The sequence below is a fragment of the Fukomys damarensis genome, unplaced genomic scaffold, assembly GCF_012274545.1.
Source record: "Fukomys damarensis isolate Sample0158 unplaced genomic scaffold, DMR_v1.0_HiC HiC_scaffold_30, whole genome shotgun sequence".
NCBI lineage: Eukaryota > Metazoa > Chordata > Mammalia > Rodentia > Bathyergidae > Fukomys > Fukomys damarensis.
Window position 1 is genome coordinate 35,344,541 of NW_022900942.1, and position 26,944 is coordinate 35,371,484.

Here is a 26,944-nt window from a genome sequence, read left to right on the forward strand (position 1 = left end):
GGGAGAGAAAGAGAAAGAGAAAGAAAAGAAGAGAGAGAAAGATCCAAAGAAAGTTCCCGTACACACACAGGTTTGCAATAAATCTGTTATATTTCTTTTCTCTCTCTCTCACTGAGTTTATTGGTACATTTTAGGTATACAGTATAGTTACATTCATCACTGGGATCTTATACCGTTACATGACAGGTCTTGGTTTGTTATATTTCATTAACCTAGTTAATTCATTAATGAGTCAACAGCAGACTACTTTTATTACCATGACTTTATGGCATGACTTTATAACTATTAGGAAAAAAGTGTTTCTATTTTGCTTTTCTTTTTCAAAGTTAAATTCTATGTTGGTTGGACAACCCATTCAGGACCCCTCCTGTCTCTCAGGAGCTATTCCTATTCCCCAGTAAATTTTCCTACTCTTAAAAAAGAAAAATATCTATGTTGGTGGACTTTACTGTTCAGTTATATTTTAGAACAAAATGTTCAGTTCATCAAAAAATACTACTGAAATTTTGATTAATATTTTTCTTACCATATATATTTCATATTCATAACAGCCTTGCAGAGTGTTGTTTCTGATTCTTAAATGAGCAGCCTCAGAAAGACTATATTTAGATTAAAACTCACATAATGCTAAGTGACATATCAGGACTTCTGACCCTAAATTAACTGTTCTTTTCCCAGTTAACTTCTTATACCTAAGTCTACCTATTCATTTAAGTAGTTGTTGAGCTCCTACTCTATTCCAGATATTATTCTAGGTTCCAGGGCAATATCAGAGCACAAGCCATATTAAAATCCCTGTCCTCCTAGAGCTTCTGTTATGGTTTATATATATACATGTCCCTCCCCCAGAGCCTCAGGCACCCAGAGGTTGAACTTTTGAAAGGTGATTGAATTGAGGGCAATATAGTTGGCTTGATGTTAGGAGACAGGTCTGACAGGAGAGATATTTTGTTGGAACCTGGCCTAGGAGAGTTTCTCTCCTTCCCCAGCTTTACTCTCTGCTTGCCAGCTACCATGGAGTAAGCAACTTTTCTTGCCCTACCCTTCTGTCAACCCTCCCTGGCTTGGAGTTGGTCACCTATGGACTGAAACATAAGTAACTTTCTTTCTTTTTTTTGGCAGTACCAGGGATTGAACTCAACCTCTGGACCCTGCACTTGCGAAGCAGGCACAGCACCACTGAGCTAAATCCCCAGCCCTAAGAAACTTTTTTTTAAAAAAAATCAAACCCAGGGCTTTGACAGCCATAATTCTTTCAAATTTAAGAAATGAGTTGCCAGATTAAGAATTTTGTAGTTTTTTAATTATTTTATTATTAAAATTTTAAAATCTTGAAATTGGTTAATCAACATAAAAAGTAACCATATATTTGTCTCTATACATTATACACACTTGAGAAATAAATAGTGCTTTATGTAGAATTTTAAAAAGGATCATATATACAAATAAGGCTTCAAGCCACATGCATAAATACACAATCCACTGAAGATTCAGTTCCCAAAGTTTCCATTACTAAAAAACCAGAAGTCATATGCACCAGGGTGAATGGCCAGTAATACAAGTTTCACTTTGGCTAGAAAGCAATCACAGAAGCGCACAAGCAGATTAAAAGCATATTTTGAATTAAGACTTGACTGGTTATGTCCTCAGAAGTTTGGCATTAAATAGTGATATAACTTTGGCACAACACAGATTGAAACAATGTCTTTTAAAAACCTAAATGCAGAGAAAATCACTCTCTCGTCCTCAACTGATATCATGCCTCCTCCCAAATAAATCTCACCCATAAGAAAACCCAACCCTTTGGCACAGGTTTTCTCCTGGTTGTATATTAATAAAAGGGCTTCAGATTTTATATATGACTCTGGGGAAAAATGTTCCCTGTCACATCTGGGCATACTGGTAGAAAATGGCTATAGATGTCTTCATGAAGTTGGAAAGATGAGTGTATCATGAACTTTGCCTCCAGGAAACCTGGCTCCTCGGCCTGGCTGCACCACCAATTTAGTATATCATTCCAGGCATGTGGCTGAATCTCACTAAGCCTCAATTTTGTTATCAGTCTTGTAAAATAAGGATAATGGCAGTGGCCCTGGTCACTTCACTCTACTTAGGTCACATACATGAAAAGTATAAAAAGGGATCTTAGGTATCATGTTTATTAATTCAAATCCAGGTCTAGAATCAGAGGCTTTTGCAAGACATACAACACAAAAAAGGCACTGGTATGAAAATAAGGTATTTCAAGGAAGAAAAGAGCACCACCTAAAATCTTAGAGTTAGCTCTGTTGACAGGTGCTGGCTTATGCATCAGTAGGTTTGTAGAACATATGTTACTATCTCCTAGCTCCTAAAACAGAGGAGATTTTGCTCCAAAGCAGTCATATCTAACAATCAGCTACTGTTATGTCCTCAGTGTATGACATTCTTCTTGATATTCTGCTGGTGATTAAACATGTCACTCTTGGAGGAAATGGCACATGACCATTGAGAATAGGTAACAGCTGCTTAAAGCCATAAGGTTCCCAAATCCTGTAGCCTGTAGTTTCCCACCCCCTATACACCTCCGGTCTTTCAAAACACACACACACACACACACACACACACACACTCATTTCACATACTGGAAGGGATTCTAGGAACCTGAACCCTATTCAGGTTTCAAATGGTGACACTGAGCACTGTGTCTACTACCACATGTTAACTAATTTTAAGTGCTCAATAAATACTTGTTCAATCAAAATATGAACAAGGGAAAAAAGAGAAAGCCAATATGTGTGCTTCAGAGGGTGAGTTTGGGGAGCAGGATGGAATGTTTAAGAGATGTAACCGTATGGATCAAACCAGCCCATGGAAACTCCCATAGCAGGGCTTGCACCAGCCTAATCTAATGGCCCCTTTCTGGGCCAGTGAGGTAACAGGTCTGCCATCCTGATACGAGTCAGCTCCTGAGGGAAAGACCATTCACTGAGGCTCAAGTCAGGATAAGTGGTCTTCCAAGCAAAGCTGCTTCACAGCCAACATTCCCTGTCAGGCAAAGCCTGGACTCAATCAGCAACCAGGAGACCCACCGGTGCATACAGGGAACCCTAAATATTTGCTGCTGGCACACAAATATAGACTCAATTCCAGAGGTGTCAACAGAGATAGCTCGTCTAGCGTGCACAGTTATCTGTCCATAGAAAAGCCACAATCATCAGGGGACACATGTAGGTCCAGAGGCTCCAGGATCAAGCTGAGAGGGGTTCTTCTTCTGGTGAGTCCTCAGCAGTAACTTTCTTCCATGTGTGTAGACAGCAGGGCTAAGGTGCACGCTGGCATGCTGGCCAGGATTTCCAGCTCCTCAGGCAAGTTTCACAGTGGGACTGAAAGGCACCAAGTGACAGTGTGGCATTGGTTAGCATGCTCACCAGCAAATGGGCATACCTGTGTCCAGGGTTTCCATTTCTCCAGCTTCTGACACACAGTGGGACTATTTCACTCACTTTCCTTTCAGAAAAGAATGGACAGGCTCCTGAGATTCCTTCTCCTCCCCACAGCTTCACTCTAAGAAATGCCCCCCAAGACTCCTCTCTGGCTCCTAAGTTGCATTTGTGTGTTTAACACAACACGCACACACACGAACAATGCACACATGCAAGCATGAGAACTGTCAAGGTGTTCTCTTTGCTTGACTCTAGAAACACAAGAGAGGTGGTAGCATGGCAGGAAGGAGGCAAAGCTGAACCAAGAGACCTGGATTCTAGCATCAGCTATAGGAAAGGGCCACTGAACCTCAGTCTCCACATCTGTGAGCAACCAAGCAGCACGTAAGTCCCGAGGGAGAAGACTGAGGGTGCTGTACATGCCTGAGGATGCCACAGCTTTTATGGTTCATTCACTATTGAGACTCCTATTGTTTACCATTCTTTGGGGGCAGAGGGAAAAGGCACCATATTCTCTAAAAGAAACAATGTGAGACAAGTCATATATATAGTTCCTAACTACTAGGAAGTTCTGGAGCAGAAAAGAATAATAAAATATTTAATTCCTCATTCTATAAATAGCAGTCCTTCCTGCGTGTGTCCAATCTACATAACTGGTCTGAGGATCAGTGAAGTTAACATATGTGGAAGCACTATAAAAGGCATATACTTGAATACAAACATAAAGACTTAAAATTAGGGTAGCAGAAAATCATGAGCCTGCACTAGAGTGAGATCCTAAACTAGACAGACCATCTTCACCTCCCATAAGCCCTGTGATTCCTGAACCTGAGGTTGTGTTGATGCTCCTACTCAGAAGCAGCTGCAGATGTGACCTAACCACAGGGCTGGCAGACAGTTAATCATAGAGGACCCCCAGGCGTGAGCACAGCTGCTTGGTACCTGGTTTCCAGAGAGAGGTGAGGCAGTTCATCTGAGGAGGTGGATCCTCTGCACTCGAGAACACGTGCTTTAGAGTAGAATGATCTGCTTCTAATCCTCACTGTGCCATCCCCAGCTGGGGGACCTCGGGAGAGTGACTTCATGTCCCTGAGTCTCAGCTTCCTCACCTCTCCACAGGGATAACAGCACTGCCTCCTAGGGCTGATGGTAACCCTTAAATGACTATGTAAGTCACTGAGTGCAGGGTGATCACACACTAAGTGCTCAGTATATGGCAGCAGGATTACTATGCAATACTCTGCTTAAGGGAAGAGGGAAGGGGCTGGGGCAGGAATGGCTGGGAAATGATCTCCCTGCTCCTCAGCAGGTGTATGGGCTCAGAGGGCATGTGGCTGGTTCCCCTGGAGAAGCCCACTGCCTCACACCGTGAGCTGGGCCCTCTTTGATCTGAAATCAAGGGGTTCCAGCACAGTGCAGTGGACACTGGAGCAAGAAAACCTGCCGGACTCAGCTGCACACACAGGAGTAGGAGTATACTTCCCAAAAAGGGAGAATTAGACCCGCTAATACCTACTCATGCCAACAGGGTTTCAGAAAACGAGAAGAAAGGGAATATACTTTGTTCTTCTCTTTCTCTTCCCATCCCATTCCTCTGGTGCCCAGAAGGAAGTAACAAAGGCTGGACCTTTGCATAGTACTGGTCTCTACAGAGAAGATCTCATGGACTCCAACCCTATGGACTTAGTGGCCAAAGAGACTCTGCCATGAGCAATAAGCACCTATTGGGTGAGGTAGTATAAGAGCAGAGGTAGCAGTCTCACTCTTCAATACTTGGTATTTTCACCCATTTATATGCATACATCCTTCCAGTAGAAGGGCAGCTTCACATAGGAAGGGATTTTTATACGTTTTGTTCATGCCGTGTCCCTACTGCCTTGGTTCATGCTCAGCATATGCTAGGTGATCGGTCAAGACGTGTGAGTGCAACACAGAGAAAGTCCTGGTTACCTGCTTTCACCTTTCACTCTCCAGCCATCTCGGCACTTGTGAAACCAGAGCTCCTGGCCAGGGGAAATGCTGTTGTTCTCAGGATCTTCCACACAAAAAGTCAATCTAAGAGGGAAAAGACATCACTGATGAAGTTTGAACTCTAGGGAGATCCAGGCAGAGCTGTCACTCCCAAATCCAGAGCCATCAGAACTGCCCTTTACTACTACAAGACTCCAAACTATGTCTTGCATTGAAGACTTCCATGATTTGGCCTCATGTAGACTTAATCATACCTCTCCCACCTTCTTCCTTCTGTCTACCCAAAGGCCACCTGCCTCTCCAGGTCATTGCCTCTTGGAAGTCTCCCGGAAGTCACCGCCCCAACTCACATGAACCAAACCTCCCTGGACCTCAACTTAGTAAAAAAGTATATCCTTATATAAATGTTACTTCTTAAATTGTCATTATGTCACATAACATGAAATAATTACTGTACAAACAATGGCTTTACCATTGTTCTGCTTAATATTTCAGTTTTTGCTACTTTTTTGTAGCTACAAATTACACTGGGTTGTACAAACAATGGCTTTACCATTGTTCTGCTTAATATTTCAGTTTTTGCTACTTTTTTGTAGCTACAAATAGTACTGGGTATATATACCAAAAAGTGGAATTTCTGAGTTATGATATGTGCATTCTCTAACTGGACCAGGTAGTATTAAATCCCTCTCCAAAGTAGTTGGACTAGTTTTTAATCTTGGTTGTAGAGTAATAGTTCCCTTCTCCCACCTTACCTCCATTAGGCAGGATATTTTTGCCAATCTTTTGGGTGTGAGTGAGTCCCCTACTGCTGTGATTTGAATTCATTTGCATTTCTTAGTTATGTGTGAGGTAGGTCATCTTTTTAAGCATATAGGTGCTGAGGTCATTAGGGCTTCCTGAGAAAGGTTCTTAAACTATTCTGAGTGTGGCTTTAGTCCTGCCTGAGTATCAGGATCAAGCACTACACATAACTGACTATACAACATGCTAATCATATACCACTGAGGCTGTACTGGGCAATCACGGCTTTCATAAAACGGTGTTTAGTTCCCTGATTCTTTCTTGTGAACTTGCCTGTCCATTTTCTGAGTCTTTGTAATGTGCAGTTGAGTTCCAGTTGTTCTTATCAATGGACATTTATGGAACCCCACATGTGAGGAACCTTAAATTCTTTCAGTCAAGGAGCTTAGTAAGCTCAGCATGGTGGTACATGTCTGTAATCCCACCACTCTCAGGGGCTGAAGCAGGAGGATCACAACTTCAACCCTAGCCTGGGCAACTTAGTGACTTAGTGAGATCCTATCTCAAAATTTTATAAAGGGCTAGGAATGTTGCTCAGTGTGAAGGCCCTGGGTTCAACCCCCCATATAGAAAAAAAAAAAAAGGAGTTTACAGTCTACTGGAGAAATCAACCATACACTAGATCTACATGTGTTGAATAAATTCAGATGTTTTACATGAAAAAAGCAACTTGTAAATTAGTATGTCCACACATAGACTATTCGGGAGCATCTAAAACAACCGTACACCTTGTTATGGATACAAACCGAAGTACTAATGGCATATAAACATGAAAGAAGGAAATACAATTTCAATGATATAGTCAATGAAATTTTCATTATCTTTGGTTTGAAAGAACAAGGCAGGGGAAGAGCACAAAGGGGATTCAATTATCTAATGTATTGCTTTTATTTTTTTTTTTTTTTTTTTTTGTACCGGGGATTGAACTCAGGACCTTGCGCTTGCAAGGCAGGCATGGTGCCACTGAGCTAAACCCCCAGCCCTATTGCTTTTAAATTTTTAGATTTTAGATTTCATATCTGAAATCATTATAGAAAACTGTTTATATCTGTTGTCTCTACAGTAATTAAATAGGTATTTATTATATTTGACGTATGTTATAAAAATCATCATTTTTCTGCTACCATACCCACAGGCAAAGGCTGCAGTTAAAAGGATACACACCTATGTAGATCATAGGTTTGGTACTAACAACTCTCCTCCGATACCCCTAGTTCGCTCGTTTCCAGACTAGAATTACTCAGAGAAGGGATTCAAGGCTCCATTCACTCCCTTTTGCTGCCAAGCTGGGCCACAGATGATAGATGCAAACAAGACAAGTGAAGAATTGTAGTAGGAAAATGCCAGGAAACAAACAAGGGGGCTGGGAGTTGCTTCCTCCCCTGCCAAGGCTGGCAGTGGCTACTCCAGAGGTCAGGGGAAGGACGTGGTTAAGAAAACCCTTTTCCCTTCACAAAGGTCTCCCTCCATGGCTCTGCTGGCTTTGAGCCCACCGAGGCTTCAGTTTAGACAGAAGCCTGCTCAGAGAGTCAGGGCACAGTATAGGGGGCTGAGACATACAGGTCTGGATCTTTCACGCTTTACTTGGGGTTCAAAAAGATGGGGAAGCTGCCAGCTGGCATGCCACAGAGGACTCTCTGTTACTTGAAGGTAGAGCCCCGGACCCAGATCCCTGATTCAGAGCCTCTGAAGGAGAGTCACAATAATGACCCTAAAATAAGGTGCCAGCGTAAACCAGGGCCCCTCGTAGACCTGTTGTGTGGGACAAGATGCCCCAGTTTGCCCCACAGTAAAAAGATCAACAAGGGAACCCGCCTAGAGCCTTGTCCAGAAGCTCTGTTCCTTTGGGCCAACACGGGGCTTGGCAAACAGAACAGAAACTGAATTCCAGCTCCCTCCCTTGCCCATCCTGCCAGCCAAAGGCTTGTGATCAGGGTTAAGATGCACAGCAGTTAACAGAAACTTGACCACAGAGTCATGATTCCCTCTAAAGATGTTTGAAGTTTTGCCTGCACACTGTGTATAGATACAGAAGGGTGAGGGTTCATGCAAAGGAAAAAAGGCAGCAGAGACATGGCTTTGTGCTTACCACTGACATGAGCAGGAGAGGGGACAGGAGTACTTACTTTTGCTGGGTCTCCCCAGACTTGATGCGAATGCGCCGGATATGCAGTTCCTGAGCAGAGCTGCTGGGTTGAGACAGGTAGCTGCGAAGCTCCTTCCACAGGTTGTACCAGGACTGTGATGTCTTCTCCCACGTGAGTTTGATCTTCAAGAGGTCACCCAAGTCTTCTTCAGTGTAGACCAAGAAGGTGTTGGTGGCATTCAGCCCGATCTGCTCCACTCTACAAGGTGGCAGAGAAGCTCTTCTCACTTTCACTTCTCTGTCACCTGGGAAGCCACCACACTGTTTCGGGTGACACAGTGGCAGCACCTTCTCCACAGGGACTAGAGAGAAACACATGGCAGGGCACCTTTGTGCCCTGTGCCCCACCCACAGAACCAAGGCAGGAGCTCATCTGTGCTCCACACTGACAGAGATAATTCTGCCTGCAGCACCTGACTTTTTATCGAACCTATTACTAGGAGCCTCTCCGTTAATGCTTCTATTTCTCAGGGAGATGGGACCAAGAACAAGTAGAAATGAGAGAACACAAAGAAGTCCCATCCACACAGCAGTATTCTATTCTTCTCAGCCCACAGGTGTTGTTCTACTCAAATCCCAGTCCCTTCCTGCCCGTCCCTCTCATCTGGCTCCTGGTGTGGCCTACCTCACCCCAGCTGTGAGTAAATTCGAGTCTAGTCTTCCAACTAGAGCCTAAAGTGAGTTACTTTGCTGATGTTTCTTTGAAATCCTGACATTACTTGGCAATGTGCTTTGTCCCTTGTGGGTACCCAACAAGTACTGTACACAGAGACTCCCAGGTACTCCTCCCACAGCCAATCTCTACAGAAGATCCTGATTCCCTAAAGCCTCAAGTGTCAGGTGTTGCCTGAAATGAAACAGCAGTTTCTGACCAGCTGATCTGCAGTTTCTCACAGTGCTGACTCATCCTGGGAGTGTTCCAGAAATGTACTGAGTCAAGGACTTGCTTGAGAACATCCAGCAGGAGAGAGAACTGGAGGCCAGGGGGAACTACTCAGCCCTTCCCCTGGGGCACCCAGCTTCACTCTTCTGCACTTGTCCCAAACTTCCCTTGCCTTCTCTCATTCTCAGACCAACTTGTTCTCTGTCCTAAACCAAAGCCGCAAAAGAAATTCAGGACTTACATTTCCAAGGGCAGAATCGGGGAGTCTGCATTAGTACCATACAGGGTGACGTAAAAGGTTGGCTCGATGTTCCCTCTGTTCTCGTAACTGAAGACATGGATTTTCATCTGATAGTGATATACTAGACAGACAGCAGAAAAAGGTGTTTGTGAGCCCTGCTTCTCATATTAGGGTACCCTGCCCACACCAAGTCACTGGCACATTGAATTTTAGGTCCAGCCTAGCCTCTAGTCTCTCTCTGGTCTTGTTTTGTCCAATGGCCTGAGAGGAAAATAAAATAGGAAAACCCCTAAACTTGAGAGTTAGGAGATGTCTTGGGGACTTAGGCCAACCTACTTTCTACTTGTGTGACCCTGGCTTAAAGACCAAGGTATTAACCTCTCTGAGCCTCAATTTCCTCATTTATAAAATAATATCCACAAAACGTTATGGTTTTATAACATATTATAAAAATGTAAGCTATTATTTGGTCCTCTGTACATCTTCCTTCAGATTTGTTGCAACCAATGAGAAAACAAATAGGAGATATTTTTCTGAAATACCACAAAAATTTTAAGACAGTCATTGTGATCATGAGGCCATCACAGGAGTCCTTGCGATTGATTGATTGATTGTTTGATTGATTTGTATGGTACAGGGAATTGAACCCAAGGCCTTCACAATGAACTAAACCCCCAGATCTTTTTTTGTTTGTTTGTTTTTTGTTTTAGAGAGGATCTCACTAAGTCACTAAGTTGCCCAGGCTGGGCTCAAACTTGGAATCCTTCTACCATAGCCTCCCAGAGTACTGGAATTACAGGCATGCACCACCATGCCTGGATCCATTAATTTTTAAAGAATAACTTTCCTAGGGCATACATAGTGTAATCTGACTCACAGTAATTTGATATAACTGTGCTGGCCACAGCTTGTGGGCTAGGATATGCCCTGTTCTACCATAACATATTAAGTAGGAGGAGAAAACTAAGGGCCACTTTGTAGCCTAAAGTTTACCTCTGAAAGGCATGCCTGCCCGGGTTTTTAAGTACATCTTGGTGTTCCTCTTGTTTCTTCTTTTCTTAGTGTTGTAGCCAATGCTATTACAACGATTCTTCCTGCAGCTAAGACAGATCCCCTTTTTGAAGCGTTTGGAGTCTGTGCACTGGAAGGCAAAGCTTGGCTTGTCCTCATTCACCAGGGAATCAACAAAGAGGTCTATAGCTCGTTCATGCTCACATTTTAATGCCTCTGGGAATGCTGGGGAAGTAGGAGACAGACATGCAGGATGAGCCACTTTTTGATGATTACACTATTTGATCAATAATTACTATACACCTTGTCAGCAACAGCTATGTTTATTAAGGCTGTGTTTTGTTTGTGTAATTATTAATAAATGTCTAATGGTATAGTAGGACCCTATTAAGATATGAAATTTCAGACCACCCCAATACCTAACTTCACTTTCTTGGTGAGAAAATAGCACTAATACACAGAAATAAGTGTAAGGTGCTCCATATACAAACTAAATAAAGTGATACAGGTCTTTTGTGCAATAAGAAACACTAAGCCCTTTCAAAGAAGTAAAATCATAAAATGAAGGAAATGCATCAAATACTAGACAACATCTAGTCCACGGCTCAGCAAAATTTGGCTGGTAGGCTGGATACTTATTTTTGTAAATAAGGTTTTATTGGAACATAACCACATTTATTGGTTTATGTATTCTCTGCGGTCACTTTCATGTTACACCAAGAGTAGAGTTGTTGAAACAGGGCCTATGTGACCTACAAAGACTACAGTATTTATTATCTGAGTCTTTAATACCAGTACCATTCTAGTCCAATCCCTTCAATTATATATTATGACCCAAAGATCCATAGAGGTAAGATAATTTGTTCAAAGACATACAGGCACCTGATATAATACAGTATGGTAGAGTTTGGATTTTTCTGGCCCATAGTATATTATTTTTTTGCAACCAGAGGCTAAAGCTAGTAGTTTAAGAAGATATTGGAAAACTCAGGAAGAATTTGTCAAAGCCACCTCTACCCTTTCCTCATGGGTACCACCAGCCTTAAAAATGCCATATCAAAAACAAAACAAAACATAAAAAATAAAAATAAAGTACATTTTAAAAATAAACTGGGTATGGTGGTACACACCTGTAATTCCAGCACTAGAGAAGCTGAGTCAAGAGGATCACCAGGAGTTCAAGGCCAGTCTGGGCTACACTGTGAGTTCAAGGCTAGCCTGAACTACATAGTTCAATTCAGTTTTACCCTTTCTCAAAAAAATGAAAAGTAAGTAAATAATAAATAAATAAATAAAATGTCATCATCCAATAGACCAGGGCAGAGGTAAACTGCCCTTGCATGGGATTTCAAGCTCTATAAGGCTACTAGTATTTATTTTAGTTTTATTTTGATTTTATTTATGGAGACAGGGTCTCACTGTAGCCCAGACTGGCCTTGAACTCATGGTGATTCACTTGCTTGAGCTTCCCAAGGGCTGGAATTATAGGTGTGCATCACCACACCTGGCTGGCTACTTGTATGCTAATCACACTGGGAGAGGGCAATAGTCCTAATACTAAATAGCAGAGTGGGATATCCAAAAGGACAGAGCATCAAGAAAGAGAGAGCTGGCTGGCTGGAGCCAAGACTTGGGAAATGCTACCTGCATCCAAAGCTATAAAAGAATGGAGAAACCACAAAGGGATCAGTCACTGGGCCACACAGCAGTTTCAAAAGCAAAGACTTTAGCCTATATCTGCTAAGAATAAGCTCAGACATTCAGAAGATAAATTATAAGTAAATAGCAAAAAAACTTGGTTTTATACCTTTAAAATATTATCAATATTTAAAATACAAGGTTATATCCATGCTACAGAATGTTATACAGGCTATAAAAAGAATAAAATTAGTAAATCTACCTACTCTGATGATTAAGAATGTCCATAATATATTACAACAAAAAAAAAGAAAGTTGCAGAACAATGTGGTTTGCAGAAAAATAATTACACACACATCAATTTACAAAGAAAAAAACTGGAAAGGACACATATAAAAGTGTTCATACTGGCTGCCACCAAAGAGTAAAAGAAGGAAAGGGTGTGAAGGGAGATTTTTTTACTTTTTGCTTTATACAATTCTGTATCACTTGATTGTTTTTTCAACAAATATGTATGTCACAAAAAGATATTAGCCAATCACAACTATGGACTTGAAGCATAAGAGAGCAGATGGATGACTGTTTACAGGTGTGTGGGATGATGCAAAACATTACACATAATGTTGGGGCCACTGTGGTGGGGGTAAGAATGATGAAATGAATTGTGTTGAGAGCACTAGCAGCTCTGGATGGTTGAGAAGGACATGAGATAACTGATTCCAATACAAAGCCGAAAATAAAGAACTCACTTCCATATGCAATCGATGCCAAGATGTCACTGAATTCGCAGCCTGGCTGGAAGTCACCACCATTGGGGTAGATGTCGATGTGGCCCACAGGCATCTGAATCCCTATGCTCAAGCCAAAGGACCGTGTATAGGTGTGCAGGACGTCCACAAAGTCTGCATCATCAGGGGACAGCCTCTTGTCGATGTCCACCCCTTCAAACATGGGCCCAGCAGGATCCAAACCTACAGCAAGAGGGACCAAGATGGACTATGTCAGGTGCACCAAGTCAGTGAGCCCTGAGTTACAAACAAACCCAAGCTTACAGGGTAAAGATGCCCTCTGAGACTAGCACCATGAGTCTAGACACCAAAGGCTAGAAGAAAATAAGGAGCCTATTTTCAGACATGCTTGACCCAAAACACAAATATGGAGATTAAATACTGCTGTTGCACAACTTCTACTTCCTTCAGAAGCCTCCATACGTCCTTGAAGGCTCAGCCAACACAGTAAACTAGCCACAAATCCACACAGCCATCAGCTCTGAAGAGCCGTAAGTGATCAAAACTGGAGCAGTTCTAGAAAAAACTTGAGGTACCTGAACCTAAGCCATTCATACTAGTCATCTGTACTGGAAGCCATCCATAGTTCTAACTTCAGCAAAATTTTCACAGCATAACTAAGCCACCTACATCCTTCTATAAGAACTCAATTTCCCCAAACTGGGCTATTTATATCAGGACTTATTTTCCCCTTTAGTTATGAGCCATGTCCAGGGATGGAAAGGTGGCCTTTACCCTTAATACAGTGAGAATCCAAATGCCACACCTCCAGAATCTTCTATTTTCTAGCCACAATTAGAAAATATTTTGCCTCCAAAATTTTATAGTAGGAGGCAAACAGCACTGGTGTTCATATTTGAAAATAGTACCTTAAAGATTGTTAAAAACTTGGATTCCACCATATAGCTGTAAGAATTCTGACAGATAAATGGATGAAGAAAATGTGGCATATATATATATATATATATATATATATATATATATATACACACACACACACACACACACACATATATATGTGTGTGAATATTATTCATCCATGAAGAATAAAATCTGCAGGAAATGGATGGAAAAAAGGAACCATAGTATTAAGTGAAATAAGTCAGATGCAGCAAGTTAAATGTCACATGATTTCTTTTACATGAGAAACCTAAAATGCAAATAAATTAATATATATGTACAATATAATATACAATATATACAAATATGAACAAATATAAATATAAACATTTGTATTATAATATAATGCAAATATAAATAAATATTTGTATTAATATATAATAAAATATAAATAAAAAGTAAGATAAAGGAGAGATAGTAATAAAAAGTCAGACATTTTGGAGATAAGGAAGGGGAATAGGAGGAAAAGGAAGGGCTAGAGAGGGGGAAGGAATCAAAAATGACCAAGATATGCTATATACATGTACCAATTGCCCTAAACAAAAGTGACTATCATGTATTGCAAACACACAGTAATAAAAAGTATAAAAAGAACTCTGGAAGAATGTACAAACAAACAGTTATCTGTATGTAGATGCAGTGGGGAGCTGGTGGGGAAGGGACCTGGGTAGATAGTTACAACAGTAGGAGAGACTTTACCCCATCTTCTGGTTCTGGAACCACATGAATGCAGAACTATTTTTTTTAACTGTAAAACCTAAAACAGAGATTTCCAACTCCCTGACCTCCTAGAGATTCCAATGGGAAGATCTGTCCTGGAACTCAGAAATATACACTGATTCCTCAAGTGATCTTAAAAGTTGGTGATCTGTGGATCAGATATTTAAAAACTTCCCTGGGCCTAGTATCTTCTACGAAATGGAACCTGAATGCCTTAATTCACACTGTTCACATGAGATATTAAGAGATTAAGTCCACTCATAGCAGCACTATTACCAAGCCCAAGTGTTTATGAGAAATACATTCGTTCCAACCAGGAAGGCTCTTTGCCAAATAGAGACACAGACAGGCCCTGGAGAAAGTTAAATGAGATGTGTGGCAGAGGAAAGGCACTCTGTTTAGTCTAGAAAATGGTTTTCCCACTAATAGTGATTTTGCCCTTTTCTTCCAGGGACCATTTGGTGATGACTGGAGACATTTTTGTTTATCGCAATTGTAAGGAAGAGAGCTATTAGCTTCTGGTAGGAACAAGTAGGAGACACAGAGCAACTCCATTGCACAAGACAGTGCCCCACACACAGGCATGCATGACAGAAAAAGCACTGCCTTGCTCCACATGTAAAATTCCTTAGCTCACTTAAAAGCACCATGGCTGGAGGAGAGGCAACCAAGAGCAAGTCCTGAAAAGAGGAGATAGGTAGCAGACTTTGCTCACCAGACAGACCCAGCATAAAGAACCAGGGAGCACACAGTGAAGTTTGAGAGGGTAATCCTAGGATAAATGAAAAGCAGAGCTACTGTCTCAAGCAAACAGTGAACTGTTTCATCATTACTCATGAGAACTGGTCAAAGCTGAAACTGGAGTTTCCCAAAGAGGTTTAGATGATTTTATATGAAACAAGGCAAAAAGGAGACCAGACTACTTCGGGGCTCATCTTTAGTCCAGGACCCAAAAGAATGATAGCACAAAAACGATATCCTTCCAGAGTAGCCCACAATGACCTATTTTAGTGGCTGCAAGGACCACAGTACTGACACAAGCAACCTCTCCCTGCCTCTTGCTATATGCACTGGAGCGGGGAAATAAAGGAACGTTCGGCTTTGCAACCAATACAAGAGAGAGACTCTTTGCTCAGTATGAACAAAGGTCCCCACCAAACGTGAAGTGCTATGGAAACCAAGCTGCACTGGTGGAATGCAGACAGCTGACAGGGCCTCATAGGCCAGCGGAGGGGCAGGCAGAGCCTTTGCCTACCCAGACTGAGCTGGCCTCCCTGCTCTGACAGTCCCTGATCCACAGCTGTGGCCCACATCTCAGGGCAACACAGTCTACTTTTTAAACTTGGAATGGAAGGAACAACTCACATCTTCCAAAAAAAGGGGAGATTGAGAACCACTTTTTCCATTCAGTCACAGACTGCTCCACATGCTCTCTGAACAGCAGAGGTAACAACACACACACACACACACACACACACACACACACACACACACACATGCACGCACGCGTGCACACAGAGGGATCCTCAGGGGGTCACTACATCTTTACAGGTATCTTACCTCTACCTCCAGAGAGAGGCAAGCATGGTTTACTGGTTGGGTGCCAACTCTGGATTCTCACAGCCTGGATTTGAATCCCAGATCTGCTACTAATATGATGCAAGATATTGGGCCTGTTATTTAATTCCTAGGGCCTTTTTTCCCCACCTGTAAAAGGTGCAGGTTTCCTATGCAGCTCAGGCCAGCACACAGTACCTTGCCACTTCAGTAAGTATACTGAAACTACTTGATATAAGACAACAACTAGCCTAGAGCCTAGACAGAGCAGATGCTTAATTCATATTTCCTAAATAAATTAATCTGCTTATTTATTTGTTTATAAATAGGCGCATGTTCAGTTAGAAATTACCCAATATATTTCAGACTTCTCTTGGGAGACAGAGAGGGTAAAACCCCAGCTCCCTCTGGCTCAAGCAAGATTGAGGTTCAGGTATGCCCTTGAAGGCCTGCACAGTGGCATCACCAGCCTGAACATCCCGTGGGAGCTGCAGTCTCTGTGCTCTTACCAGTTTGGAACCACCTGGCTCACAAGCCCAAAATAAATCTACCACTGAGAGAAGAGGAAGAAAGACAGTTTCCCCCATCAGACAGGCATAGCCATTTGGAACAGGGGAGCCAAAGACCCTCAGAGGAGCTGCAGGCTAATTGAACAGAGGTGCAGACCCTGCCCATGGAGAAGAGGCAGAGGGAATGGCTGTGTCCAGGACATGTAGGCCTGCTCCATGCAACAATGATTAGCATTCTGCCGGTTCCCTTGCTGGCCACATGTGAGAAGTCCTCATCTCAGCAGCTGCCACCTAAACAAGCAGGGAGAAGAAGTGAAAAACTGCTTTACCAGTCCCTGCTCATCTCAGACTTAGAAACAGGGAAAGGCAAAATCTGCTGTTGCCAAGGACACTCTGGGCCTTGACTCTGGCTGGGGCCTTGTGAATGCTACAGTTTGAAACTATCTGGCCTGGCTCTTTCAAGGGCTGGACAGAGGTGCTCACATGGTAGAACCCAGAGTGGCCTCAGGTAGAACTTGCTCTGTACCAGCAGTGAGTTAATGAGCAGTCAGGAGTGGTCATACAATTACAGCCCACTTTGGACAGCTCACAACCTACCATCTTGAAAATTACAAATAACACTCTCAAGCTGTACAGAATGGAATCACTGGATCTAAAGAAATGTGCAAGCATAAGTCTTGTGTGTGATCACCTACATATTAGATTTAAGCCCAAAGACAGCAATGAGGAAGGACAATAAATCTTCAAAAATGTACCGTTTTTTAAAAAACTTATTGAGTTTATTCGTACTTTTTAAGCATACAATATAGTTGCATTCATCATTAGGATCTTGTACTCTTACATAACAAAATGTACTTTTTGAAAACTTACCTTACAAGCTTGTTGCCAAAGCCTGCAATTCTACCTTTACTAAACTATTCTTTATCTTAAGATTCCTTTCTACTTGAGTTCTGTTTTAAAATGAAAACACTGTAGGGAAAGACATTGATCAGCTCTTTCATCCCAGGTGATCATCTGCTATGGTTTGACTATGTCTTCCAGAAGCCCATGTGTTGGAAACGTATGCCCAAATTCATATATTACCAGTATTTGGAGGTTGGGCCTTCGGGAAGCATTGGGATAAGATGATGTCATGGGCATGAGAACCTTTATAAGCAAGTGACCACACTAGCACACTTGTTCTGTCTGGCCACAGACAGGAAACCATCCCTCTGTATGGAATTGGGTAACTACAAGTTAACTATGTTATAAGGCAACTATAGGTTAACTGACTACGCTCTTTGTTCTATGTACCTGAGTAACTGTGACAACTTCTGTAATCTGTCACCAAAGGAGCATAATAGACTCAGAAAGGCCTGCCAGAATTCTTTGCTCTCCCCACCCCACTGCTCTATTTTTTATAAATTGTGCTTGCTATATTCCCAGGGAAACTCCAATGAAAATAAGCCTCTTAGATGTAAAAAGAGGTATATAAAGAACAAACTTCTTTTTGGAACTCTCGAGACTGTCATGAGTCGTTAGTTGAGCCACCAGCATTATTAAAGCCACTTTTTGCTCCTAACTCCATATTTGAGTTCCTTGTTTGGGATTCCCCTAAGGTTTCCTGCTGCAATGTAATGCCCTTCACCATGTTATTATAAAACAAGAAAACCCTCACCAGTTGGCAGGAAGCTAAACCTCTGTTCTTTATAAATTACCCAGTCTGCATAATATGGTTATAGAAACAGAAAAGTCTAAGACACAATCCATAGTATCTTGGAGGTAAGGGGAAGCTGGAGAGGAATACATACAAAAGAATGCTGGAAGGAGAAAGAAGATTAGGCAACAAATTTACCTTTAATTTTCATGTAGGGGAAGCTCTGTGTATCTAAAGGGGCCCCAAAAATGGAAAAGCAAATCTTTTGTATTTTTCATGATCATTAAATGATTTAATCCAAATGCAGAATCCAGAATCTCACATTAAAAGTTCACTGAGATGCAGTTTTGTTTTTATTTTGGGGGATTTTTGTTTGTTTGTTTGTTTTGTTTTGTTTTGTTTTTGGTACCAGAGATCAAACTCAGGACCTTGCACTTGTGAGGCAGGCTATGGATCCACTGAGCTACATCCCTGGCCCTGATGCAGTTTTCTAGATGGAAAACTCAATTTTCTAATGACCATCTCAGTACTAATATCAGAAACATCTTTTTAATTACAAAGTTTAATCATTTATTCTAAATAGGTAGCTATCATTAACAAATATGCTATTTTAACATTAAAAAGAAGCTACTGGTGAATGAAATAGAAATCACAGAGAGGCAGAATTCAAACTAGAGGCATCATTCATTCTTTTCCTTTAAGTCCCTGGAATATCATGGGCAGAGATCTGAACACCCAGAAGCATACAGGCCTGGGCTCTGTTTTAGCTTCTTTTTTTTTTTTTTTTTTTGAGATAGCATCTCACTATGTCATTCAGGCTTGCTTTGAAATCATTTTGTAGTCTAGGCTGGCCCTGAAATGTAATCTTCCTGCTTCAGTCTCCCAGTGCTGGTATTATAGGGGTGTACCACAATGGCTGGCTAACTTCTGCTTTATAGATTTTAGCTTTTTTTCACCTGGACAAGCTGCCTCACCCCTGAATGTTTTCTCACATGACGGACTAGATCAGAGGTTTACAAACTGCTCCCTGGTGTTCCTTGAGGCTCCTCTGAGGAATCCAAAGGCTCAAATGGCAAGGCTAACACAACCTATATCTACCCACCCATCTTCAATCAGAATATCCCCACCTATCTAGCTCATATTTTGAAATCCCGTACAAGTGCAATTCAAAAAGGGTTCTGCGACCAAGAAAGAGTATTTGGAAAGCTCTGGATGTTTTCCAGTTTCCTTGCAAAGACAGCCATCTATGACTCCCTCCAGCTTTCTCATCTGGAAGCAGACTGGAGAGAGACAGAGGGAGTAAAATGGTGGTGAAAGCAGAGCTTACCTGTGATTCTGCCCACTGTTCCTTTCACAAAGTTGCCAGCATACCCAGCTACATGTGCTCCAAGGCTGTAGCCAATCAAGTGAACATTCTCTAGAGAAAAACCATCCTTTTCCTGTAGAAAGTCACCAAAGCATGTGAGGTGAACTACATGGTCCTGAGTCCCCAGAGCCACCAATAGTTTAACAAATCCATCAAATTGAGGAGAAGTCACAGGCACAGATTCCCTGGGACATTGCTGGCCCCTCATGATGCATGGCTCTCAGCCAGTGGTGGGAGGTCAAAAGGATTTGCGACACTGCAAAGGCCAAGAGGGCAGGGAGAAGGATGCGATTACAGGCTGCATGCCTGACCGTTCTCTCACATGTTTATCTACATGTTTCCCATTCTTTTGGGCAGTTATCTAGGGGGCAGAGGGGCAGTGTAGAAGTCAAAGACACTTACTTACTGGAGACCAAAGTGCTAGCCATAGCCTACAACACCTCAATCCTCTCCTGCTCTCTTAGGCCTTGCATTGCATCCTGGCCTCAGAATCTGCTGACCTCCTTACCATAAACTGGGACCATCTGGGACCCCAGAGTTGGAGAAAGTCTCTTTCCAAAGAATTCATCTGGTAGGAAATGAGAAGTGGGGCCTTGAACCCATGGCTCAAGAACCAATTCTACTATATAACAGGTAAAGTGGAGAGGACCTGCTCAAGAACCCTGCCCAGAATTCTGCCAGAACTCATCATATTCCATGGGCAAAAGGAAGTCAAGCTAGAATTGCCCAGATTCTAGAGGCACTGTGCCAGTATATCCCCGCCTCTCTTGCCCCAGTGAAGTCCGCTGGTCTCAGGCAAATTATTAACTTATAAAAAGTAAATACAAGATCTCAAGACCTGTTTTGCACATTTAATATTTTAAAGAAGTTAACAGGCTTGCTATGTTTGATTCAATCTCCTTCCACCCTTCCATGTACAGACATGGTTCAGAGGCAAGAGAAAACTTCAAAAGATATTGAAGATTGCAAGCCTGTCCTGGCTCCTGGACACCCAGTCAACCTAAGAACATCAGCTTCTAAGATCACCAAGTAACTAGCCATACGGCAAATTTTCTTACAGCAAATAAAGTAAAAAGTCAGAGATCTATGAATTATTTAAAGGTTCTCTAAAAGTCCCAGATTTTAAATATTTCAAGTAATACTTAATTCAGAAAAAATGTTAATTCTAAAGATTTTGTCAAGAGTTTGGAAGTTCACAATAACACATGTGGCCTATATTTCCCAAGGACATTGGAGTTTAATTTCCTGCTTCTGAGAGGAGTTCACCCCCTTTCATTCCCAGTTACCTGCAGCCAGTCAAGCATCTTTGCCACACTGTGCCCCACTACCCTAGAGTTATTCACAGCATCTGTGTACAGCTGGTGAGCCAGGGGTATCCAGTCCACCACCACTACGTTGGCATCTTTCTCTCTTGTCTGCAGGGCCGACACAAGTGTGTACAGCCAGTCATGAAACATGCCACCAGTCTGCAAAGAAAACAAGAAACAAAAAAAAATCTTCTTCTGAACCTTGAAATGCTAATGAATACACTAAGTACTCAATTTATGAATGAATTCCATCCCAGGAGAATGTTCATCAGTCAGATACAGATAAGTCTTATACAGTATGCTTGTAAAACTTCACAACTCAAATATCCACAAGTCTGGGGCTTACTTTCTGGAATTTCATCTCATAACCCTCATCCCATCTGACTTTGAAATCTTCATAGCAGGAGATCAGGAAGCAAACATTTGCACATGAGCAGGGCCACTCAGAGACAGAATTGCTACACAAGTGTTTTCTTCCATTCCTCTTTACACCTCCTGTTTTTGCCATCAAAATTTTCATAGCTGGTGACCTATGCTATTACCCTGCTGTCTATGAGATATGTGTTGGTAGTGATGCTGGCGTGACATTAGCTGAGTCCCTGCCACAATCAGGCAAGTGGCTTGGTTCATCCTTCAAAGGCAGCTGGGAAGGGTTGCCCTGGAGAATCAGCTCCTCCCTTAGAGATGCAGGGAGATGCTGTTTCCTAGGCAAATACAGAGTTAACAAATGACCCCTTCCCACAACCCATCTCTGCCAACCCTTTTGACCCCAGCGTCAGGAAAATCCATTCCTGGAATCCCAAATCAGAACTCAGGACACATTTTCCCATAGAAACAAAGTTACAAATGGTGACTAAAACCAAACTTATCTCCAAGTACATTATCAAATAAATAGATTTTCTGTGCTTTGGCTGGGAACCCAAACACTATTTACAATCTTCCTTCTATGGGAAACTGCTGTACCATGTTCCAAACACATTACAAAGGGACTTTCTGGAATGCACCCTATTTGTAAGTTGCAGGCAGTTTGTATTTGCATTTTGACAGAAGGGCCTTAAAAAGATTCAAATGCATCATTCCAATACCAGGTTGTGTGATGAGGACTAAGGACAGGCCCTTAATCATTCCTTCATCACATTAAGTAGGTAAGCACCTACCTTCCCCAAACCAGATCCCAACCCAAAACGTTAGTGATAGACCTAAAGACCCAGAAAGAATGTAACAGATATGAATTTCTCATCAAGAGGGAGAATGTCCCACCCAATTAGCCAAGGCAGAAACCTGCTCACTTAATAGTGCCATTTTCCTACAGACTGTCATTATATGAATGAATAAATCCCTTGCTGGCCAAGAACTTCTGAAGCTGAGTGCTAAAGCCCTTTTTTGTTAAGGTTTGTCATAGGCCTTTCAATAGGAATTGCTCAGCTAGGGCACAGAAAGAGCTCCACTGCCTTTAAATGGGGCCATCTCTATGCAAACAGAAGGGCACCATGCCAACAGCAGACAGACAGCAGGGCCAGCTGGTCCCTCACAGATTCTCAGAGCCAGTCAAGTCGCTTCAGTGCAGCTCAGCTCTTAAGGCAGGATGGCCCCCTCCAGGCAGTGACTGACCAATGTAATTAAGTATAATTAGAGAGCCCTTCAGAGCCAGTGGAGCTAGGCTGTTGCCCTCAGGAGAGCCACTTTCTGAAAGCCTGTTGTATGCCAGAACTAAATAACCACCCTGCTGGAGTCCAGATTGCCCTCTCAGCGAAGCCCCCATTACATCCTTCTCAGCTGTCTGAAATACAACCAGCCCACAAGGAAAGGGGGAAAAGGCTCTGGAATCTGGAAGCACCAGTATTCTTTTTAATTGACCAAAACAAAGGGAATCAAAAGCCACAGAGCTCCCTCCCTGGGCTCACCGTCCATCCATGAATGACAAAAAAGGTTTTAGCTGTCATGTTGAAGCTACAATCTTCTAATTGCTCATTGCGGCCAATGGAGAGGTAGCATCCTTCATGCTCTGGATCCTTAGAGGTTCGGAGGATAAAATGCACAGAGGGTTTGGCTGTAGTCTGCACCTCCTTGGATTTGTGAAGCTCATCTGGAGAGAAAGAACAGAATGTGGGTGATCAGGTAATACGAGGTCTAGTTCTAGTCCAGTCTTGAGCAAATTACTTAAACATCTGGGTTCCAGTTTTAACACCTGCTGAATGTTCCCTCTTCACCCTCTGGGAAAACTGTCAAGATATTATAAAAGGGACATTATGTGTATACTCAATAAATATTAATTAATCACTTGTATTAATTATTGTGACTCTGAAATAGGCACATCTGTTACTTTTCTCTATCCATCCCTACCAAAACTTCTTTCCCTCAGGTTCCTATTTTAGTGCATGGGTCTTCAATTTTTTTGCAAAAAGCCTGGGACCAGCTGAGTCTCTTTATTCAGAAATTGTCATATTTTAGAAAGGCATTACAGAGCATATACTGTATATTATATAACCCTCCCCATGGGATCTGGGATATTCCCCACAAATCAAATACACTAATATTTCTGCAGAGGAATACAGGATTACTCACACTCAAGAGCAAAAAATAAAAAGATTAGCAACAGACTCCTGCTACCTCAGGTGAGATTTTTGCTCTCAAATGAGTTCAGATGAGGTAAGGCCATGTCTTGCCGACAAACAAGTTCCCAACCAATTTTCCAACTTTGAGAAATTCTGGATTTTGCAACTGCAGATAAGAGGCTGTTGACCCATTCGCTATATAATGGACATTCCCTATTTTTCCCATCTTGCTTCAAGCACTTCCTTTAAGGATTTCATGCATCCTCAGGGTCCTTTGCAGTGGTGACAGGCACCAGGCATTCACCCAGTTTGTTACAGGAATGATTGAAGCTGTGATAAACTCCTTAGAGAAGCAAGTCCACCCCTTCCAGTTCCACTGCTCACACACAATGCTATGGAGGACCAGTGATGGTCCCTATGATTGTATGACACTAAGTAGGCACTGTCATCACCACACTATTTCAGATAGTTACTAATGGACCCCTGCTAGCATGTTCCTAGCCATCCTGGTAAATATTACTAGATAACAGGCTAGATAGATAGAGCATCAAACCGTCTGATCACCTAGCAGAAAGGGAGATACCAAAGGACCACAGCAAGAACTTAAGTTATCCCAGAGTAAAGAAGCAAAAGGAACCAGAGCAATCATAGTTGTGGAGAAGATAAATAGAGATGGAAGGAACAAAGGACAGGTAGGGAACAGACCAGATAGAAATAAGGATTAGATTCCAGAAAATGCTGCTAAATATACATGAGCAAAACTCGGTTAACTGTCCTCAAAGTACTGTACAAAAGTCCCAGTGGTAGAAATTTGAACCATGGCAACAAGTATTGTGACAGCTTCCCAATTCTGCCTGGGAGCAGAGAGAAAAACCTAGGGCAAAAGAGGTCTGCTGGCCTCCTGAGAAAGACATGTGAACAAAGCCACACGTGGACAAACAAATTCTACCTTGGCATCAGGCTCGCTTTGACCTCACAGGTGTCTAACTTTATTCCTGCTAGTCTGGGACTGGGTCACTTAACCTCAGGGCTTCATGACTATTCTTCACCCAGATGTCCTTGTGGTTCCTCTCTCATGTCCTTGTGCCCCATGTTCAAGGAACAAGTTGACAGGAAGACCTTCCTGACCACATAACCAAACCGTACCACTCCCCCGACCCCAGGACTCCACACTTTCCTCCTCTCGTCTCTTCCTCCATGAGCCTAAGCACCACTTTTGTACTTTCACTAACTCACTGCCATCATTGTGCCATAAAGGCAGCGAATGTCATCCATTCTGATCCCTGCTTTCTCCTTCACTCCTGGAAGAGTGCCTGCCATGAAGCAGAAATACAATGAATATTTTTTGAATGAATGGCATGGCCCACAAAAGTGCAGAAGTATAGAACACAGAAGTTGGAAGGAACTGGGGCATTTTGCAGAGGCCATGCCTCTAGTCAGCTCTAGAGTTGGAAACACATTTAGTAAAGCAAGGCTTTCTCATTCATTCAAATGACTTCTTCCACAAGAACTTAGGCTGACATTTCGCTCATCATCTGCAAACAGGGCTTAAGAGTTGGGACTGGGTTTAAGGGTCCCCTCCCTGCTCTTTTACTGCTTAACAGCTGGCTCTAGATGACCCTGCCCTCACTCCACCAGGCAGGTAGCCTCTAGTGGGTGGAAATTCCACACAGGACCTAAGAGAAGAAAAAGCTATCAGGCAGAAGGAGGAAGGAAAAGAGTAAGGGAGGAAGAGTGCTGGAGAGAAAAGAGGCTGACAGCAGCCCGACAGCAGGGACCTCACTAGCAGTTTCCCAACCCAAGTTACCCACCAGAAGGCTACTTTAAGCACTAATCAAACCAAAGCCAGCTCTCCTGCTCCCCTTGAACTTTCAAAACACACACCCCTAGTTAAAATAAGGCATGCCAGGGAGAAGGCAGAGCTCTTTCTAACAAACTTCTTGCCCCCACCTTCAAAAAGAGGTGCTGGCAGGCAAGCCCGCTGGCTGGACAGCAAGGAATAGAGTAGCCATATGATGGAAGGGGCAGAGGGCGACAGTCAAGGTGCGAGGCAGTGCACCCTGCCCACCTGTGGCCTCTCGGATGACTTGCTTGGGGATGCCTTTATCAGAAGCGCTGAGGAACAAGTGGCTTCCAAGGCTGAGACTGAGAGAACAGATTGCACAATGGCAAAGGAAGAGGATTTCGCAGGAACGGAATCGGCAAGACAGAGGGGCCCTAGCACAGAAAAGTTGGGGTGGGTAAATAAAAATAAATGCACATTACCTTCCAGCTGTCCCTGGGGACCAAAGGGTGTGGAGTTTCCCGCCGCAAAGCAACAATAGATGCTCCAGAAGCAGAGCAGAAGAACGGAGTTTCTCATCCTTCTCCCCTTCCCCGCCACGCCCCCTCCTCTGAATCAGGGATTTTCAAAAAAGCCACTACCACGTTCCAAGCCGGTACACCTCACAGGTGAGCAGTTGCACAGCCAGGTGGTGGTCTGGACAGCTGGAGGAGAGCGTGGAAACCTTGGCTGCTCTGACTGCGAGCTGAGGGAAGGGAGATTGAGGAAGGGCTTGCAGCAGAGCCAGAGCCACCCTCGCCCTGGGCCTCCGGGAAGCCTGGGCTCCTCGCTGTCCCAAGGCGAGCTCCTGGCGAGGTAGTTCTTAAAAGTATCACAGTCATCTGACCCATCGCCAGATGGTTATTTGCATAATTTATTCCCACTTCTGATCGCTGATTGGTCACACCTTCGTTGACGCCGCAATCGAGTCTACCCCAAAGTTTGAATGAGAGCGCCGTACATCCACCGCATGGACGCAGAACGCGCGGACTGGATGCTCCTTCGCGGGCCGCTTTGCAGTCAGCTGCGGCTCCAGCTCCCCACTTCCCTCTAGAGTTCTCCCACAGACCGCAAAATCCTCCTCTCTCCCCTTCCGCTCCAAGGAAGACAGTTCTGAAGACCATACGCCCTCTGGGAAAGCGATCCCTGGAGAATGGGCGTGCATCTTCTCCAAGGTGCAACGCTATCCCCGCGCCTGAAATTGTCCCTCCGTGCCCCGGACCTAGGGTCCCGGTGGAGCAGAGTCACCTGCTCGTCTCGATCCTTATCTTCTTCTCCCTCAGCGAGGGCCGCAACAGGTGCAAACCGCGTGACTGAACAATAGACCGGCGGAGCTGAGGGCGCCTCGTGATCACATAAACCCTGTCCCGAGACCTGATTCTACCCCTAGCTGCAAAACTCCGAGTTCTCTGAGGGCATTCCCCGGTCCAGAGCACACGGATGATTACAGTTCCTGCCACTTGGGGAAAAAAATAAGAGCTCACGTAGTTTAGCCCGGCGCCCTGCACACTGTGAGCGATCTCTCGCACAGGGATTTGTGGCCCGGTGTCCACGCTCGTGCTGTAACCACCTGATGAGTGGAATTTGGCAACCTTCTTTTTCTCCGTTGCGTCCATTTCTCTCCTTTTCTCTTTTGATCCGAGTCCCGAAAGGGAGCGGGCTAGC

At 43.2% G+C, this 26,944-nt stretch overlaps 1 protein-coding gene across 1 annotated transcript; it reads right to left on the reverse strand.

The window, feature by feature from the left end:
* Nucleotides 1-1,376: 1,376 nt before the first annotated feature.
* Lipg (lipase G, endothelial type) lies at nucleotides 1,377-26,083 on the reverse strand. Its single transcript, XM_010621693.3, has 10 exons — nucleotides 25,723-26,083; nucleotides 22,807-22,988; nucleotides 20,882-21,061; nucleotides 19,557-19,668; nucleotides 12,869-13,090; nucleotides 10,464-10,706; nucleotides 9,471-9,591; nucleotides 8,327-8,545; nucleotides 5,376-5,480; nucleotides 1,377-3,365 (listed from the first exon to the last, which is right to left on the reverse strand). Exons 1-10 carry the CDS (start codon nucleotides 25,817-25,819, stop codon nucleotides 3,344-3,346), a joined length of 1,503 nt encoding a protein of 500 aa, XP_010619995.1. The 5' UTR covers nucleotides 25,820-26,083; the 3' UTR covers nucleotides 1,377-3,343.
* Between the last annotated feature and the right edge of the window lie 861 nt (nucleotides 26,084-26,944).

What these genes read in the sequence shown, in the direction of transcription:
- Lipg (XM_010621693.3), bottom strand. Translation starts at nt 25,819, where the DNA reads ATGAGAAACTCCGTTCTTCTGCTCTGCTTCTGGAGCATCTATTGTTGC. An exon ending in AGATGCTTGACTGGCTGCAG is followed by an intron (nt 19,669 to 20,881) that starts GTAACTGGGAAT and finishes GACTTTCTACAG; the next exon opens with GAAAAGGATGGTTTTTCTCT. An exon ending in GGCATCGATTGCATATGGAA is followed by an intron (nt 10,707 to 12,868) that starts GTGAGTTCTTTA and finishes CTACTTCCCCAG; the next exon opens with CATTCCCAGAGGCATTAAAA.